Raw genomic sequence first — 17,716 nt, 5'->3', positions numbered from 1 at the left:
TTTCTACTAAGGCAAGACCTATTCAAATGAATCATGAAATGATGGAAATTTGCAAAACTGAGATTACTAATCTTTTGAAAAATAAAATTATTCGTCCTTCTAAATCTCCATGGAGTTGCTCGGCCTTTTATGATAATAATAATAATGCAGAGAAAGAAAGAGGAACACCAAGGTTGATTATCAACTATAAACCTTTAAATACGGTTTTAAAATAGATTAGGTACCCGATACCTAACAAAAGAGATCTTTTAAAAAGAACCTATAAAGCTAATATTTATAGCAAGTTTGATATAAAATCAGGTTTTTGGCAAATCCAGATAGCTGAAAAAGATAAATATAAAACTGCTTTCAATATTCCCTTCGGACAATACGAATTAAATGTTATGCCTTTTGTGCTCAAGAATGCCCCGTCCGAATTTCAAAATATCATAAATTCTATCTTTAATGATTATAGTCATATGTCTATTTTTTATATAGATGATGTTCTTATATTTTTTGAGGATATTGACTCCCATTTTAAACATCTTAATACCTTCTTCAAACTAGTAAAAGTTAATGGACTAGTTGTTAGCGCTAAAAAGATAAAACTCTTTCCAACTTTCATCGGGTTCTTAGGCCATGACCTTTATCAAGGATCTTATAAACCTATTTGCAGAGCCGTAGAGTTCTCCTCTAAATTTTTCAATGAAATTACGGATAAAACTCAGCTTCAAAGATTTCTAGGAAGTCTCAATTACGTAGCTAACTTTATTCCTAACAATAGGCAGGTTTGAAAACCTTTGTACAAGAGACTTAGGAAGAATCCTATCCCATGAAATACTGAACAAACTCAGGCAGTTATCCATGTTAAAATAATAGTTCAGAACCTTCCTTGTTTAAGTATCCCTAACCCAGAAGCATTTATGATCGTCGAAATCGACGTTTCAGATATTGGTTATGGAGGTATCCTTAAGCAAAGAGTGAGCTTAGAGTCCTATGAACAACTTGTTCATTTTACTTTAGGAATCTGGAATTCCGCATAAAAGAATTATTCAACTGTTAAAAAAAAAATCTTCTCTATAGTGCTATGTATCACTAAATTTCAAGATGATCTCATTAACAAGGAATTTTTACTCAGAGTTGATTGTAAATCGGCTAAAGAAATTCTTCAGAGAGACGTTAAAAATCTTGTTTTAAAATAAATATTTGCTAGATGGTAAGCTCTACTATCTAGCTTTGATTTCAAAATTGATTTTATTAAAGGAGAAGAGAATTCTCTCCCTGACTTTCTAACTCGAGAATGTTTAGAGGGAAAATATAAGGCAAACCAAATATCCCTTAAAGGGAGTTCCCCCGAACAATAAACCACAAATGGCTAGGCCTTTCGCCATAGCCCCCCTCTTATCTCTGGCCCTACAGAGGTCGAATCCCCTCCTTCATCATTCTTCGATAAAATCGGAATTAGAAAATCGTTACAGTTCTTGCAGAGTTCCATGGTTGACCGACTGTAACTCCTCGCCCTCCTTAGGGCTCCCAGCTCCTAAAATAACAAAACCTTTTTAAAAAGGCGGTTCTTTAGCACAGAACAAACAGAGCTATGCTATGAAGGTTCTAGAAACCTTGGCTCAGGTGGTAAACCCCTAAACTTCCCTCAAAAAGTAACAAGAATCCAACCCTTCTCTAAAGGAAGAAGAAAAGTTCGATTTTGTCACTACACAGGTGTTACCAGTCCTAGCTTTAGACAAAGCATATGACGGTTTTGGGATTAATGATCTCTTCAAGCCGTGTTATACTAATCAGAATTTTGTGGATATAGAAAATCCACTAAAACCCAGGAGGTACTACGAAGCAATCCTTGTAGATACCGACTCAGTTACTATTGAATATTCTATGTGTCCTAATGACCCTAGAAAAAACAACTATTCCAGATTTATAATTAATCAGATTTTTACCCTATTCGAATAGTTTGTAGATCACCTACACACTCCAATTGCCCTTTCTATGGAACATCGACCACAAACTTATAATTGGCATGATTATAAGGCATCATGGTTTAATTTCTTATATCTTTGCCCAGGGCACACTTGGTTTGTTAAATATAGTCCTGAAATAATTAGATCAAGCATCCCCGGGTGGTTCTACGAATGGTGGAAAAGATTTGGAGGAACCAGACAAATCTTACCACAACAATTCGCTACTAAGTTTGAAAACTTCCAAGCCACTGAAGAAATCACTTCCCTTCCTGAGCACATTAAAATTTGTAAATATTTTATTAAGAAAAGAATTTCTTATATTTTAACCTGGAATTTCTCCAAAACAGAAATTGATAGGATTAAGTATTTTTCCAAAGATATAAAAATTAAAGGCTGGACTCCCGAATAAGTTTCAAAGCCCCTCAAAGAAACTTTCTCTATCACATCTTCGAAGATGTCCCCTTCAAAGCACGCCCTTAAGCAAAAGCTTAAAGAAGCTTTAGAAAATATGGATAACGAAGATGATCCTGATGAAGAACTTATTTTGCAACTCCTAGAAGAATCATCCTTTGGAGGCAGCAACAATGGAGACATGAGCAATCCGAAAGGAATTGCACAAGCCTACCAAAGAGCCTGTTATGAATAGTAAAGTGACCTTTGGAAAAGGTAGAGGTCCAAAGGACCAGAATTACTTTTCCCAAGAGACACTCTATTATTCCTTTGAGGAATCCAATGTGGCTGTCCTTTTCAAGACAAAGCCCCACCAACTTTACTTTATCAAAATTATATCGCCATCCAACTATCGGCACAATCTTAACCTTACACTTGTATGTTGTTAAAGCAATCAAACTTGTAACTTTACTTTTCCAAGTCTATAAAAAACTCCCCCATACATTGTATGAGGCATCAAAAAATTCCCCAAAGACTTTCTTAGACCTCTCTCCCTTCCTCTTATATTTCCTTTCGCATATGTACCTTTGATTATGTTTTCAGAATAAATAGTTTGTAAGTATACTTTCTTGCTTTCAATATTATTAATACTTGCTTTCATTTTTCACTGCATGATCTCTAAAATTGGTATCGGAGCCATGTTGGCACTCATACTAAGGATAGGTTTGTTACTTATTGAGTACATGGGGTCGGTTGTACTCATACTATACTTCTGTACCTTGTGGGCAGATCTTGGAGCTGATGTCGTTGTGTATGGCAGGAGCTGGCATTGAAGATGTACCTGCGTTCCGGTTATAGCTGCCACTTGTCCTTGGTAGCTCTAGACTTTCAAATCTGTTTATATATATTTCGAGCAGATGATGCATTTTTTATTTCGTACCAGCTTTGTAAATTCTAAGTCTTAGAAGCTCATAATTTGTATTACCAGTCCTTGGGAGATATTATAGAAATTCAGTTATTTTATGCATTGACTCCCATATTTCTTATTTGAGATGTGTTGATTGTTAATTGGCTTACCTAGCGGGTTGGGTTAGGTGTCATCACGACTAGCCGGATTTTTGGATCATGACATTCCAATAGAATTTTTTTTAATGTTTTTATGAAAGTGCCACGCACTTCCCTTTCTTAAATTTGAAATTTTATTTTTATTCTATTTTTCTTACCTCAAGCCATTGTAACACCTCTACTACATCTCATAACTCTCGCACGTCCATTAACACATCTCAAAGGTTCCGTAGACGTCCAAAAATTGAGCTAATAAATCATCCAAATTAAATAGAGAAATTTACGATATTTTAAAGTCTTTCCATCTTATATTATATTTATCCTCGAATGTCGCACAATTCTTTCTAAACCACACCCTCACAATAATCAAAACTTGATCATAAATAGGATAAAGGAAATTTTCAATTGTCTAATCTTCCACATACCTTCCCCCTCAACAAGTGAGGGTATGTCTTCTTAATGTCTTCTTCGGCTACCCAAGTAACTTCCTCTGTTTCATGATTACAGCATAAAATATTTACTAAACCGACATCTTTTTTCCTCAATATCTGGACATGTATGTCGAAAATATCAATGGGAACTTCTTTGTAGGTCAAGCTCTCATTGACTTCCACTTCATCTACGGGTGTAACAACCCGATCGGTCGTTTTGAGCATTCGCGTCAAGTTCAGTAGTTTGAGGTCATGAGTAGCTTCATATGGTATATTATGACTTGTGTGTATCGTTAGTTTTGGTTTTCGAATGGTTCGGGATTGATTTGTAAGAATGATTCTTAACTAAGAAGCTTTAGGTTAGAAGAGTTGACCGAGTTTGTCTTTTGTGTATTTGACCTTGAATCGGATTTTTTATGGTTTTGTTAGGTCCGGATTGTGATTTTGGACTAGGGAATGGGGCTCAAATACACAAAACTACCAGCTGGATCGTTATTTTCTCCCCTATTAAACAAACGTTCGTCCTCGAACAGGTTTAGAAGCATACCTAGAATGCCAAAAAGATGAGGATATCTACTCTTCATATCCTGCTCGGTTTCCCAAGTTGCCTCCTCGAGCAGTTGACCTCTGCACTGAACCTTCATCGATGCAATATCCTTTTACCTCAACTTCCGAACTTGCTTATTGAAAATGGCCACTTGCTCATCCTCATAAGTTTGATTCTCATCCAACTGCACTATACTAAAATCTAACACATGTGACTGATCCTTATGATACATTAGAAGCATAGAAACGTGAAATACTGGATGAACCCCCGACAAGCTAGGTGGAAAAGCAAGCCTGTAAGCCACCTCACTCACTCTCTCCAAAACCTCAAATGGAACAATGTACTGAGGGCTCAACTTCCCCTTCTTCCCGAACCTCATCATGCCTTGCATAGGAGAAACTTTGAGAAGAATCTTCTCACCCTCCATGAAAGCTACATCATGAACCTTCCTATCAGCATAACTCTTCTATCTAGACTGCGTTGTACGAAGTTGCTCCTGAATCAACTTCAGCTTCTCCAAAGCATCACGAAGTAGATCAGTGCGCAACAACCTAGCCTCCCATGCTCAAACCAACCAATCAGAGAACGACATTGCCTCCCATATAAGGCCTCATAAGGGGCCATCTGAATACTCGACTAGTAGCTGTTGTTGTAAGCGAACTCTGCTAATGCTAGGAACTGATCCTACTGGCCTCCGAAGTCAATGACGCAGGCTCCCAACATATCCTCCAAGATCTGAATGGTCGGATCGGACTGCCCGTCCATCTGAGAATGAAATATCGTACCCAACTCAACATGCATGCCCAGATCACGCTGCACTGCTCTCAAAAAATTTGATGTAAACTGAGTGCCTCGATCCGAGATGATAGACACATGCACACTATGCAGGCGTACGATCTCTCTAAGATAAATCCGAGACAACGCCTCAGAAGTGTAGGAAGTTATGACCGGAATGAAATGCACAGACTTGTTCAGTCCGTCCACAATAACCCACACAGCATCAAATCTCCTCAAGGTTCATGGAAACCCAACCACAAAATCCATAATGATATACTCTCACTTCCACTATGGTATATCTAACCTCTTGTAGCAAACCGCCCAACCTTTGATGCTCATACTTGACCTGCTGACAATTCAAACACCTTGCAACATGCTCAAGGATGTCCTTCTTCATCCTTCTCCACCAATAATGTTGCTTCAAATCACAATACGTCTTTATAGCACTTGGGTGAATAGAATACCACGAACTGTAAGCTGCTCAAGAATCAACTCCCTCAAACCATCCACCTTCAGAACATAAATACGACCTAAAGCCTCAATACCCCATTATCACCAATAGTCACCTCATTGGCACCGACTCGGTGCACATGTCCTTAAGTACAAGCAAGTGGGTATCATCATACTGGCGTGCCTTAATGCGCTCAAATAAGGACGACTGTGGCACAACACAAGCGAGAACTCTGCTAGGCTCTGAAATATCTAACCTCACGAAATTGTTGGCTAAAGCCTGAACATCCATAGCTAACAGCCTCTCCACAACTCCAACCATCTCCGCTACCTCAAATTCAACTCTTTTTATTTAAACAGATGTTGGAGACTCCGGTGTCTGTATGCACCTCACAAGACACGCCATATAAGTAATGCCTTCTAATCTTGAGCACATGTACAATAGCAGCTAACTCTAAATCATGTACCAGCTAATTCTCTTCATAGGGCTTCAGCTGGCGTGATGCATAGGAAATCACCCTACCGTACTGCATCAATACACATCTAATACCAACCCTCAAAGCATCACAATAGACTGTGTACGAACCCGATCCTGAGGGCACTACCAAAACTGGAGCCGTAGTCAATGCCGACTTGAGCTTCTGAAAGCTCTCCTCACACTCATCCGACCACCTGAACGGAGCGCCCTTCTAAGTTAACTGAGTCAATGGGGCTGCAATAGATGAAAACTCTTCCACAAAGCAGCGATAATACCTATCCAAGCTTAAGAAACTCGTGATCTCGATAGCGGTGGAAGGTCTGGGCTAACTCTGAACTTCCTCAATCTTCTTCAAATCCATCTTAATATCATCACTAGCTACCATGTGGCCCAAGAATGCCACGATTCCATCTAGAACTCTCACTTGGAGAACTTAGCATATAGCTTCTTCTCCCTCAAAATCCAAAGCACAGTCCTCAAATGTTGTTCGTGCTCCTCAGTACTATATGAGTATACCAAGATATCATCAATGAACACAATGACAAACGAATCCAAATATAGCTGGAACACACTGTTCATCAAATGGATGAAGGTTGTTGGGGTATTAGTCGGGCAAAAAGACATCACTAGAAACTCATAATAACCATAACGAGTCCTGAAAGCTGTCTTGGAAATATCCAAAGCCCTAATCTTCAACTGGTGATACCCCAATCTCAAGTCAATCTTCGAGAATACCCTATAACCATAAATCTAGTCGAATAAGTCATCAATGCAAGGCAATGGATACTTGTTCTTGATAGAAACCTTGTTCAATTGCCTGTAATCAATACACATTCTCATGGTACCATCCTTGTTCTTCACAAACAAAACTAGCGTACCACACGGTGATACGCTAGGCCTGATGAACCTCTTATCAAACAACTCTTGCAACTGTTGTTTCAATTCCTTCAACTCTACTAAATCCATATGGTACGGTGGAATAGATATGGGCTAATTTCCTAGCACCAAGTCATTACCAAATCAATATCCCTATTAGGTGGCATGTCTGGTAGGTCAGCTGGAAACATATTTGGGAACTCTCTCCCTACCAGAACTGACTCGGCGGTAGGAGTATCACCATTAACATCCCTCACAAAGTCTAAGTACGCCAAACACACCTTCTCAACCATCCGTTTAGCCTTAATAAATGAAACCACCCTACTAGAAGTATACCCCAAAGAACCTTTCCATTCCATCCTTGGCAACCCCGGCATAGTCAGTGTCACAGTCTTAGTGTGACAATCAAGAATAGCATTGAATCCTTGTATTTCTATTCTCTCGCAGATGGTGAGAACATGTTCATCGAGAGAAATTGGTCAGAAACCACCCCCTCAGGCTAAGGCTGTGGGAGGTTATGGTTGAGGTAGAGGAAGGGCCCATACTGCTGTCAGAGCCCATGCTAGGGCAACTACACCGGAGCTACTAGTAGCTTCGGTGGAGGAGCATGTTTTCGATCTGGGTGAGAAAGTTGGACCAGTCCAGGTCTAGGAGGGGTTTATTGCTACCCCAGTACTTCAGGATGCCCTTGTTCATTTGGTTGGTCTTGTGGAGGGTCCAGCATACACCAGAGCACTTTCTGTGGCACCGACTACTTATCAGGCCGGGGGAGGGGCACATACTCCCTCTACTCACACTCCTGAGCAGGTTGCGGCTGGTTCTAGATGCTAGGAGTAGTACATGGTGGGGGACATCCTCCTGTAACTATTGTTAGGTCGGTAGTGGAGCCCACTATGTTTAAGGAGGAGCAAAAGAGGTTTGTTTGGTTCAAGAAGATGTGTCCTCCATGTTATGATAGTAACCATTTGTAGATGCACAAGATTTCTTAGATAGTTTTTAGGAGATTCTATGGAATCTTGGTTTGGTGGAGTCTAATGTAGTTGAATTCATTACTTTTCAACTTCACGGGCCAGCTAAGAGGTGGTGGTAGTCATATAAGCATAGCAGGCCATTAAGGTCACTTCCACTTACTTGGAGTCAGTTCTCACATCTCTTCTTAGTAAAGTTCATTCCCCTCACACAAAGGGAGTAGATGCAGGGTCAGTTCGAGCACCTTCAGCAGGGTCGCATGTCTGTGACCGAGTATGAGATGAGATTCACTAATCTATCCCGCCATATAGCTTTTTTGATCCCCGTCGTTGTTGACAAGGTGATGAGGTTCATTGAGGGGATAAATTTTAATATCAATATTGCTATGGAAGGGAGGTAGAGACTAGTACTACATTTCTTCAGGCTGTGGACATAGTGCCCATGATTAAGCGTATTTGGAGTCAGATCTTACACCGTTCCGTCCGACTGGGGTAGATCATTATGGAGGGTAAAGGAAATCCTCCCGATCATTGGGGAATCTCCGAATTCAAAGACCATAAAAACTCAACACTTTTTCATTTATAAGTAGAATATAAAAGGGAGAGTTCGGGAGACCATGGTAATGAGGGGCAAGATGCCCCGATATTCTAACAGTTTTAGTGGTACCTCATTTGGAGGTAGGGATTATTTTGGTATCCTAGCAGGCCATCTCCTTTAGCTTAATGACCTGCTCGTGGTGCTCCAGTTATGTCTTCATTTAGTGCATTACCAGCACCGAGCTCCTACCATGCTCCTTCAGCCTAGGGTTCTTCCAGTAGGTACTCGAGTTATAAGAGTTAGCTTCAGATTCAGCAGTTATTCTCAACTTGAGGTTGTTTTAAGTGTGGAGAGGTAGGGCATATCAAGAGGGATTGCCTAGACGTGGTAGAGGCACAACACAACAAGGTTCTCGGGCAGTGACTCCAGTTCCAACTGCTACACCACTAGCCCCACCAGCTAAAGGGGGAGCTCAGGCAGTCAGGGGGTTCCCCAGAGGTTGGGGTCAGTCGATCGACGGTCATGCCCGTCATTATGCATTTCTAGGTAGACCTGAGGTAGAGGCCTTTGATGCAATTATTACAGGTATTGTTTTGTTCTGTCCCAAAGATGCATTAGTTCTATTTGATTCTGGTTCTACATATTTATGTGTGTCATCGTACTTTTCATCATATTTGGATTTGCTTCGTAGTTCTCTTGATATTTTCGTTTATGTATCTACACCGGTTGGTGACTCTATTATGGTGAATCTCGTATATTAGTCCTGTTTGGTTACCACTGGGGCCTTTGAGACTAGTGTTGATCGCTTGTTGCTTCGAATGGTAGATTTTGATATAATCTTGGGTATGGATTAGGTATCTCTGTTTCAAACTTCATCAATAAAGTTGCACGATAAAGAATGAAAAAAGTGAAGTTTCCTAACATTATGTGGCCTCTCGGAGATAAGTACAAACGTCTCCATACCAATCCATAAGACTCTACTATACCTGCTTGTGTCTAATGAGACCTACTCAACCTAGAGCTCTTATACCAATGTATCATGACCTGAAATCTCACCTTAAGGCTGTGATGGAACCTAGCTGAACTTGCCAAGCAAGACAACTCACAAACAACAAGTAAAGTCCATTTTCATTATTTAAAGAGAGAGATAACAATAAAAGATGGAAATAGTCTCAAAACGGTGATAGCCTGTAAACCCAAGCATAGCCTAAACACAGCCAATACAATCCGCCCCCAAGACTAGGTGGCATAAGTACATAAGAAAACAACAAAAATAATATCAAGTTTGTATACATGTCAAGCTGTCTAAATTACAAATAGACAGAAATATATAAAAGGAACATGGACTCGAAACTGCGAAGTAGATATATGAAGTGCAGCTCACCCCGAGTCTCCGCGATATCTCCCAGCTCAATCGGGAAGCTTTTCTAGGAACCACCTGAAGATCTGCACAAAAAGATGTGCAGAAGCATAGTTAGAGTACACGACAATCGGTACCCAGTAAGTATCAAGTCTAACGTAGAAGAAGTAGTGGCGAGGCTAGATGATTCCGAATACTTACCACACAAGTGTAGAAATAGAATTTATCAACTAAACAATAAAGAATATCATGAATAACAAGAGTCACAGATATCAACGGATAAGCATGCTTTTCTAGCATAGAAATAATCCTATCACTGCACAGGTATAATAATAAAAGACAACATGCGCAAATCACAGAGCCGGGACCCCAAATAATAAGAACGCATTCTCAACCAGTACAAATTTTATGTACCCCAATACACAATCCATATATCACCTAACCCTATACAAAATCCATGTATCAACCCGGTACAAAATCCATATACCGGCTATGCTCACAGGGCCTAAAGTAATATGGGTTATCACCTGGATCCAGAGGGACGGATCCAAATCCAAGCGCAAGAGAGGTATAGTAGCATCCTTCATAAATCAATATATGATCATAAAGTCCAATATGCCATATCTGTGTCTCACATGCACGCTTAAACTTCGTGCCAAAATCCTCAATCCAAATCACATATCGATTATTGAAAATGTATGTATATGCTCAAGAATTGTAGGTAGAAGATCCACAAGGACTTAATAAATATAATATTGATATGTGCTCATGAAATTTTTATGTTACTACAGGCAATTAAGCAATTTCACATATCAAGAATGAATTCCTATGCCTTCATAATATGATCATAAGCCTAGGCATGATTTTCAGCATAGAGAAGAGAGCGAACGTGGTCACATAAGACAAATAAATCATAAATCAAACGAGCACATAGTCCAACAAAGCATAAGATATCCCAATTTCTACCTCAGGTCATGATATAAACCTGGTAAATGCATATACACTTGCCACCACGCATATAAACAATCCCCAATACCTTAAACACATAGCAAACAAGTTAATTCGTAGGACTTTCCCTCGTAACAAGGTTAGCCAAGAGACTTACCTCCACCCGGTAGCCTCTAATATCCCAAAATAGAATTTTCTCTCAATTTAACCTCCGAGCAAGCCGAATCTTGTCAAATACAACTCAGTAACATCAAACAGGGCCATAAAAATCGAACCGAAATAATAAATATTGAATCTTCAATCAATTACACAAAGTCAACCAAAATGTCAACTCGGGCTCGTCTCTCGAAACACGACAAAAGTCACAAATCCCTCACACTAATTCCAAAATATGATAAAATTCTCAAACCTTCAAAAATATATGACTTGCCCAGCGATTCTCGCACCTGTGAGCCAAATTGTCCCATCCACAGTCCCGACCTCACTTATATAAGGTCACTTAGGTACCGACCTCTCGCACTTGCGGAGTCTCCGATTCTGCGGTCCCGCAGGTGCGACCAAAACCCAACTTCTGTGAAGAATCCCCCAAGCATGCTACCAGCCTTTGCTTCTCCGATCGAAGGACCCGCATCTACAGCACAAACCTTCGCATTTGCGGACCTACTGACCCAGGCCCAAATTCGCTTATGCCAAATTTGCGCACTCGCAAATGCTGACCAAACCACGTAGGTGCGAAAACACCAGACCAGAATTGCCAATTAGCTCCAAAATATTCTAACACTCATCAGAACCACACCCGAGCCCTTCGGGACCCCGTTCAATTATACCAACCAGTCCAAAAACATAGCACATACCTACTCGAGGCCCTAAATCACACAAAGTAACATCAACTACCAAGTCAGCTGGGAAGAGGGTGTACTGCTATCAATGATCAAAGCCGCATGTTATAGAACCACCTGCATTCATTAAAAATACAATGCACCGGGCAAAAGGGATGTTAGTAGAGATGGAATAGTACTAGTATGAATGACTAAACACCCTCTCAATAGAACGAATGATGACACAAGGAAGGACAATTATAAAATCAATGGGAGCCTCAAACAATACCAAAACATCAAGGGAGGAGCAAGACATGTTTTCAAGTAAATTTCCATATTATTGGTTGGGAGATCTTAGCACCGATATACCACTATGATTTTAGCACGGAGTCCGATCACGGCCCGATTGGCTAGGCCGTCTCACTCAAAGACATTAACCACAATCACCATCATTATCTTAGTCTCAACGATTGTTTCAATCATAATCTCAAGCACAATCACCCCTATGTGTGTGGTATGGCGTCCGATCACGACCCAATCGGCTAGGCCGTCTCTCTACAATGATGTGTGAATTGACATCATCCTTTTCTACCAATCATCTTGTTTCATACATCTTTCACATCTTTTCATTTCATTGGCACTAGTGGCCATAATTATAAAATCATTCTTGGCACGTCGGCCATATTTAGTATTTCATGCTCACCTTTTTCACTTTCAAACATTATCAACAACAAGGCATTTCAAATCAAGGTTTTTAGTACACATATGGGCAATTAAGAGTCTTAGGCACATAGAAATTTTTCACAAAATTTAGCATAATAGCCTTCGTTTGAACTTGACTTGAAGTCGTAACATTTTTAATGCACAGCACATACTTTGAACACGGTTTCAAATGATAACATAACATGATAAAATTATTTGGGATACATATTGAACATATATCTTTCAACACAAGCTTATTCAGAATAGCCAATTTTATAATGAACAACTCGGGACTTGCATAAATTACATGAATACCCTAGGATTCAATTCTAAGAGATGAGTTTAGCCAACATACCTTGCTTTGAGCTTTCCTTAAATTACTACAATGTTTCGAAAATTCTAGCAATCACAATCTATTTAGAAACATAACAAAATTGAATCATAATTAGGAAGATATTTTTGGGTTTACCGCATTTAGGCATTTCACCAAACACTAGGTGTGCAAATTTGACCACAAAGATTTTCTACAAGATTTTCTTCACTCCATAACCCATTCAATACCAAGAGTTTACTTATATTAGCTCAATTACTTTTCCACCATCCTTATATTTACATGCATACATAAATAATAACTCTCATGCCCAAGAATCACACTTCCAATCTCCCATCTTCTACCCAAACTCAAAATTGAAGACTAGGATTAGAACCTTACCTCTTAGATGAAGACCTTGTGAGTTTTCCTTGTGAATTCTCAAGTCTTGAGCAAGGATTAATGAATAATTAGCTTAGGGTTTCCTTCTCTCTCTCTCTAGAACACTCTCACTTCTCTCTTAAAATATCATATTTTGCCTTCAAAATGAGCCCCAAAGGCTATTTATCAAAATGGGGTCGAGATATAAAAATCAGAAAATGGAGCCCCATCGCTGATCTGCGGTCGCATATGCGACCGCATAATGCTTCTGCGGTCCGCAAAATGGGACGCATATTGGCCTTTCGGAACTGGGCAATACTACCCTACTCTACGACCGGTCTGCGTTCCGCAGACCTTCCCTCCGAAAAATTTTATGTTGGGTTTGTGATAGGTTATGCGGCCCGCAAAATGATTATGCAGCCGCATAATAGACCGCCTAATGGTCCAAAATTTTATCCAGCTTACTGCTTCAGTCTGCGGCTTATATGCAGTCCGCAGACTAGTTCTGTGACCGCAGAAATGCCCTACATTTCTAAAAATTTTCTTCAGCTCCCCAACGTATAAGTCTACCTCGATACCACGAAACCTAAAATTCCTTTGCAAAATTTTACGGGGCCTTACAACTTACACTTAGCCCCTTGGTTATAAATAAGGCCGCTACAACTGTCTTGAATTATATATGAACTATGGGAAGATAGTGGCATTTTCTCAAGCTACAAAGAACCGTAAATTGAAGAATAGGATGGAGCGAGAGAGTAGAAACAAGGCCCGATCCGCGGGCAACCTTGGAGGTTCTTTGGATGGTGGTGATGGTAGGTCAGTATTCAGGGGAGGGTCATCAGGGCCATCCCAATTTTTTGCTCAGTCTTCTGTCAGTGTACCACCGTCAGGGCCCAGTCAGTAGTAGTGGAATCGTTTTAGGCCCGGTCAGGGCAACAGGGGATCCTACTAGCAGGTTTGGCCTGGTAGGAGATTCCAGCAGCAGCGGAGGCCCCAATGCCCTAGGTGCGGGGAAATGCACTTAGGAGTCTGCTACATAGACCTACCCATATGCTATGGGTGCGGATTGAGGGGTCACATCCAGAGAGATTGTCGTTCATCCTGCTAGGGTGTAGGCAGGGGTACAGAATAGCCAATTAGTTCAGTAGCTACTACATCCGCAGTACCTCCTCCAGCTCGAGGCATTCCAGCACCCGCAGGGCATGGTTCATCTAGGTGTGGTACACAGAGTTGGGGAGGACCCAACCGTTTCTATGCTATGAAGGGTTGCCAGAGTTCAGAGGCTTCTCCAGATGTTGTCACAGGTATATTGACTGTCCAATATCGTGACGTGTATGCTCTTATTGATCCTGGTTCAACTTTGTCCTATGTCACTCCCTATGTTGTTATGGAATTTGGGATAGAACCGGAACAGCTTCATGAGTCGTTCTCTATAACTACTCCGGTTGGTGAGTCTATTGTGGCCACGCGGGTTCATAGGGATTGTGTTGTCACGGTGCGTGGTTGGGACACCATGGCCGATCTCATTGAATTGGGGATGGTTGACTTTAATGTAATAATGGGGATGGACTGGCTTTATTCATGTTTCGCTAAGCTTGATTGTCGAACCAAAACCATAAGGTTTGAATTTCCAAAGGAGCCAGTTATTGAATGGAAGGGGGATGATGTGGTGCCGAAGGGTAGGTTTATTTCTTATCTTAAGTCCACGAAGATGATTAACAAGGGGTGTATCTACCATTTGGCACGGGTTACAAACACCGATGTGGGGGCACCTACACTTGCGTCTGTGCCTGTTGTGAATGAATTTATGGAGGTCTTTCCGAATGAGCTCCCTAGGATCCCACGAGATAGGGAGATCGATTTTGGGATTGATGTGATGCCAGGCATGCAACCTATATATATTCCACCCTACAGAATGGCACCAGCAGAATTGAAGGAACTAAAGGAACAATTGAAGGATTTGCTAGAGAAGGGTTTCCTCCGGCCGAATGTGTTGTCTCGGGGCGCACTGGTCCTCTTTGTAAGGAAGAAAGATGGGTCACCGAGGATGTGTATTGACTATCGGCAGCTCAATAAGGTCACGATCAAGAATAAGTACCCACTGCCAAGGATAGATGACTTGTTTGATCAATTGCATGGTGCTAAGTATTTCTCCAAGATTGATTTAAGATTCGGGTATCACCAATTGAAGATCAAGGAGTAGGATATTCTAACAGCTTTCAGGACCCGGTATGGGCACTTTGAATTTCTGGTAATGTCGTTTGGGCTAACAAATGCCCCGACAGCTTTCATGGATCTTATGAATCGAGTCTTCAAGCCTTTTCTTGACTTCTTTGTGATAATGTTCATTCTTGATATTCTGGTATATTTGCGCAGTCGAGAGGACCATGTCGATCATCTCATGGCAGTTTTGCAGACCCTGTATTAGCACCAGTTGTATGTGAAGTTTTCGAAATATGAATTTTGGCTTGAATTTTTCACGTTCTTAGGTCACGTCGTCTCCAGAGAAGGAATTAAGGTTGATCATCAGAAGATTGCAGTTGTAAAGAATTAGCCTAGACCTATAACTCCAACAAAGATTCGCAGTTTTTTGGGCTTGGCTGGATATTACAGGAAATTTGTGAAGGGGTTCTCTACTCTTGCCTCTCCATTGACTAAAGTGACGCAGAATGCGGTTAAGTTCCAATGGTCAGATACTTGTAAAAGGAGCTTCCTAAAGTTGAAATCAAGATTGACTACGACGCCAGTGTTGACTCTATCGGAGGTTACTAATGGATTTGTGGTATATTGTGATGCTTCAAGGATCGTATTTGGGTGGGTATTAATACAACATGGCAAGGTGATAGCTTATGCTTCTAGGAAACTCAAGAATCATGAAAGAACTACCCAACACATGACTTAGAGCTTGCGGCGGAGGTATTTGCATTGAATATTTGACGTCATTATCTATATGCGTCCATATGGATATATTCACGGACCATAAGAGCCTTCAAATTTTCAAACAAAAGGAATTGAATCTGCGGCAGAGAAGATGGCTTGAGTTACTCAAGGATTATGATATCGATATTCTATATCATCTAGGGAAGGCTAATGTTGTGGCCGATGCTATTAGCCGGAAATCTATGGGCAGTTTGGCTCACTTGGAGGCATATCAAAGGTCATTAGCCAAGTAGGTTCATCGGTTGGCTAGTTTGGGAGTTTGTCTTGCGGACTCTAGTGAAGGGGGGTGATTGTGCAAAATAGGGCTGAATCATCGCTTGTGGTGGAAGTCAAGGAAAATCAATACAACAATCCATTGTTGGTACAATTGAAGGAGGGGGTTCATAAACATAAGACCATGGCCTTTTCTCTTGGCATGGATGATGGTACACTAAGGTACCAAGGGCGACTATGTGTTCCAAATGTAGATGGTCTCCGAGAAAGAATCATGATCGAGGCTCACACTTCTAGGTATTTCGCGCACCCGGGCTCTACAAAGATATATCATGATCTTAAGGAAGTCTATTGGTAGAATGATATGAAGAAGAATATAGTGGACTTTGTGGCAAGATGCCCAAATTGTCAACAAGTAAAGGCTGAACACCAACGGCCCGGTGGATTGGCACAGAACATAGAAATTCCAATGTGGGAGTGGGAGATGATCAATATGGACTTTATGGTGGGACTACTTCGCACGCCTCGTAAGTATGACTCAATTTGGGCGATTGTGGATCGACTCACAAAATCAGCTCACTTCTTACCTGTTAGGGCTACCGACACAGCAGAACAGTATGCTCAGTTGTATATTAAGGAAATAGACAGGTTGCATGGCACTCCAATTTCTACTATCTCAGATCGAGGGGCACAGTTCACGGCTAATTTTTGGAAGAAATTTCAGCAAGGTTTGGGTACTCAGATGAATCTTAGTACAGCCTTTCACCCGCAGACTGACGAGCAGGCAGAGCGAACTATTCAGACGCTTGAGGATATGTTGCACGCCTGTGTTCTTGACTTCAAAGGAAGCTGGGATGATCATTTGCCACTCATAGAACTTGCCTACAATAACAGTTATCATTCTAAAATTCAGATGGCACCATTCGAGGCTTTATATGGTAGGAGATGTAGATCTCCCATTGGATGGTTCGAGATTGGGGAAGCAGAGTTGATAGGGTCATATCTCGTGCATCAGGCTATGGAGAAGGTTAAGATCATTACGGAACGGTTGAAAACTGCTCATAGTCGTCAAAAGTCCTATTCAGATATACGTCACAAGGATTTGGAGTTTAAAGAGGATGATTGGGTATTCTTAAAGGTTTCCCCCATGAAGGGTATAATGCGGTTTGGTAATAAAGGTAAGTTGAGTCTGAGGTATATCAGACCGCACAAAATCATTCAGAGGATTAGTCGGGTGGCTTACAAACTTGAACTACATCCAGAGATATCTTTAGTGCACCGGTGTTCCACGTATCCATGTTGAAGAAGGTGGTTGGAGATCCGTCGCTTATTGTTCCAGTTGAGGCTATTAAGGTTAACGAGGAATGGACTTACGAAGAAATTCCAGTTGACATTCTTGATAGGCAAGCCCGTAAGCTTAGAAATAAAGAAATTGCCTCCGTGAAAGTATTACGGCGAGACCAACAAGTTGGAGAGGCTACATGGGAGGTCGAGGAAGAGATGAAGAAGAAGTACCCTCATTTGTTTGAATAGCTATGTAATCTATTCTATGAATTTGTTCCCTGTGAATTA

At 40.9% G+C, this 17,716-nt stretch overlaps 2 protein-coding genes across 2 annotated transcripts; one reads left to right on the top strand and one right to left on the bottom strand.

The window, feature by feature from the left end:
• Window positions 1–4,345: 4,345 nt before the first annotated feature.
• On the bottom strand, window positions 4,346–4,812 carry LOC138892725 (uncharacterized). Its single transcript, XM_070176461.1, has 2 exons — window positions 4,502–4,812; window positions 4,346–4,385 (listed from the first exon to the last, which is right to left on the bottom strand). The coding sequence occupies exons 1-2, from the start codon at window positions 4,810–4,812 to the stop codon at window positions 4,346–4,348; spliced, it is 351 nt and encodes a 116-aa protein (XP_070032562.1).
• A 9,437-nt stretch (window positions 4,813–14,249) lies between these two features.
• Window positions 14,250–17,677, top strand: LOC138892724 (uncharacterized). Its single transcript, XM_070176460.1, has 7 exons — window positions 14,250–15,068; window positions 15,161–15,220; window positions 15,368–15,427; window positions 15,481–15,509; window positions 15,605–15,773; window positions 17,160–17,308; window positions 17,407–17,677. The coding sequence occupies exons 1-7, from the start codon at window positions 14,250–14,252 to the stop codon at window positions 17,675–17,677; spliced, it is 1,557 nt and encodes a 518-aa protein (XP_070032561.1).
• Window positions 17,678–17,716: the final 39 nt, after the last annotated feature.

The sequence above is a fragment of the Nicotiana tomentosiformis genome, chromosome 5, assembly GCF_000390325.3.
Source record: "Nicotiana tomentosiformis chromosome 5, ASM39032v3, whole genome shotgun sequence".
Lineage (NCBI taxonomy): Eukaryota > Viridiplantae > Streptophyta > Magnoliopsida > Solanales > Solanaceae > Nicotiana > Nicotiana tomentosiformis.
The sequence above is the reverse complement of the archived record's forward strand: the minus strand, read 5'-3'. Positions and strand labels throughout refer to the sequence as shown.

Excerpts from the sequence above, each read along its gene's own strand:
- LOC138892725 (XM_070176461.1), bottom strand. The coding sequence starts at position 4,812 with ATGGAGGGTGAGAAGATTCTTCTCAAAGTTTCTCCTATGCAAGGCATG. Across the intron at positions 4,386-4,501 it reads AAGCAAGTTCGGAAGTTGAG|GTATGCTTCTAAACCTGTTC; the intron begins GTAAAAGGATAT and ends TTGGCATTCTAG.
- LOC138892724 (XM_070176460.1), top strand. The coding sequence starts at position 14,250 with ATGAAGGGTTGCCAGAGTTCAGAGGCTTCTCCAGATGTTGTCACAGGT. Across the intron at positions 15,069-15,160 it reads ACTATCGGCAGCTCAATAAG|ATTCGGGTATCACCAATTGA; the intron begins GTCACGATCAAG and ends GATTGATTTAAG. Across the intron at positions 15,774-17,159 it reads AGGTTACTAATGGATTTGTG|GCTATGGAGAAGGTTAAGAT; the intron begins GTATATTGTGAT and ends CTCGTGCATCAG.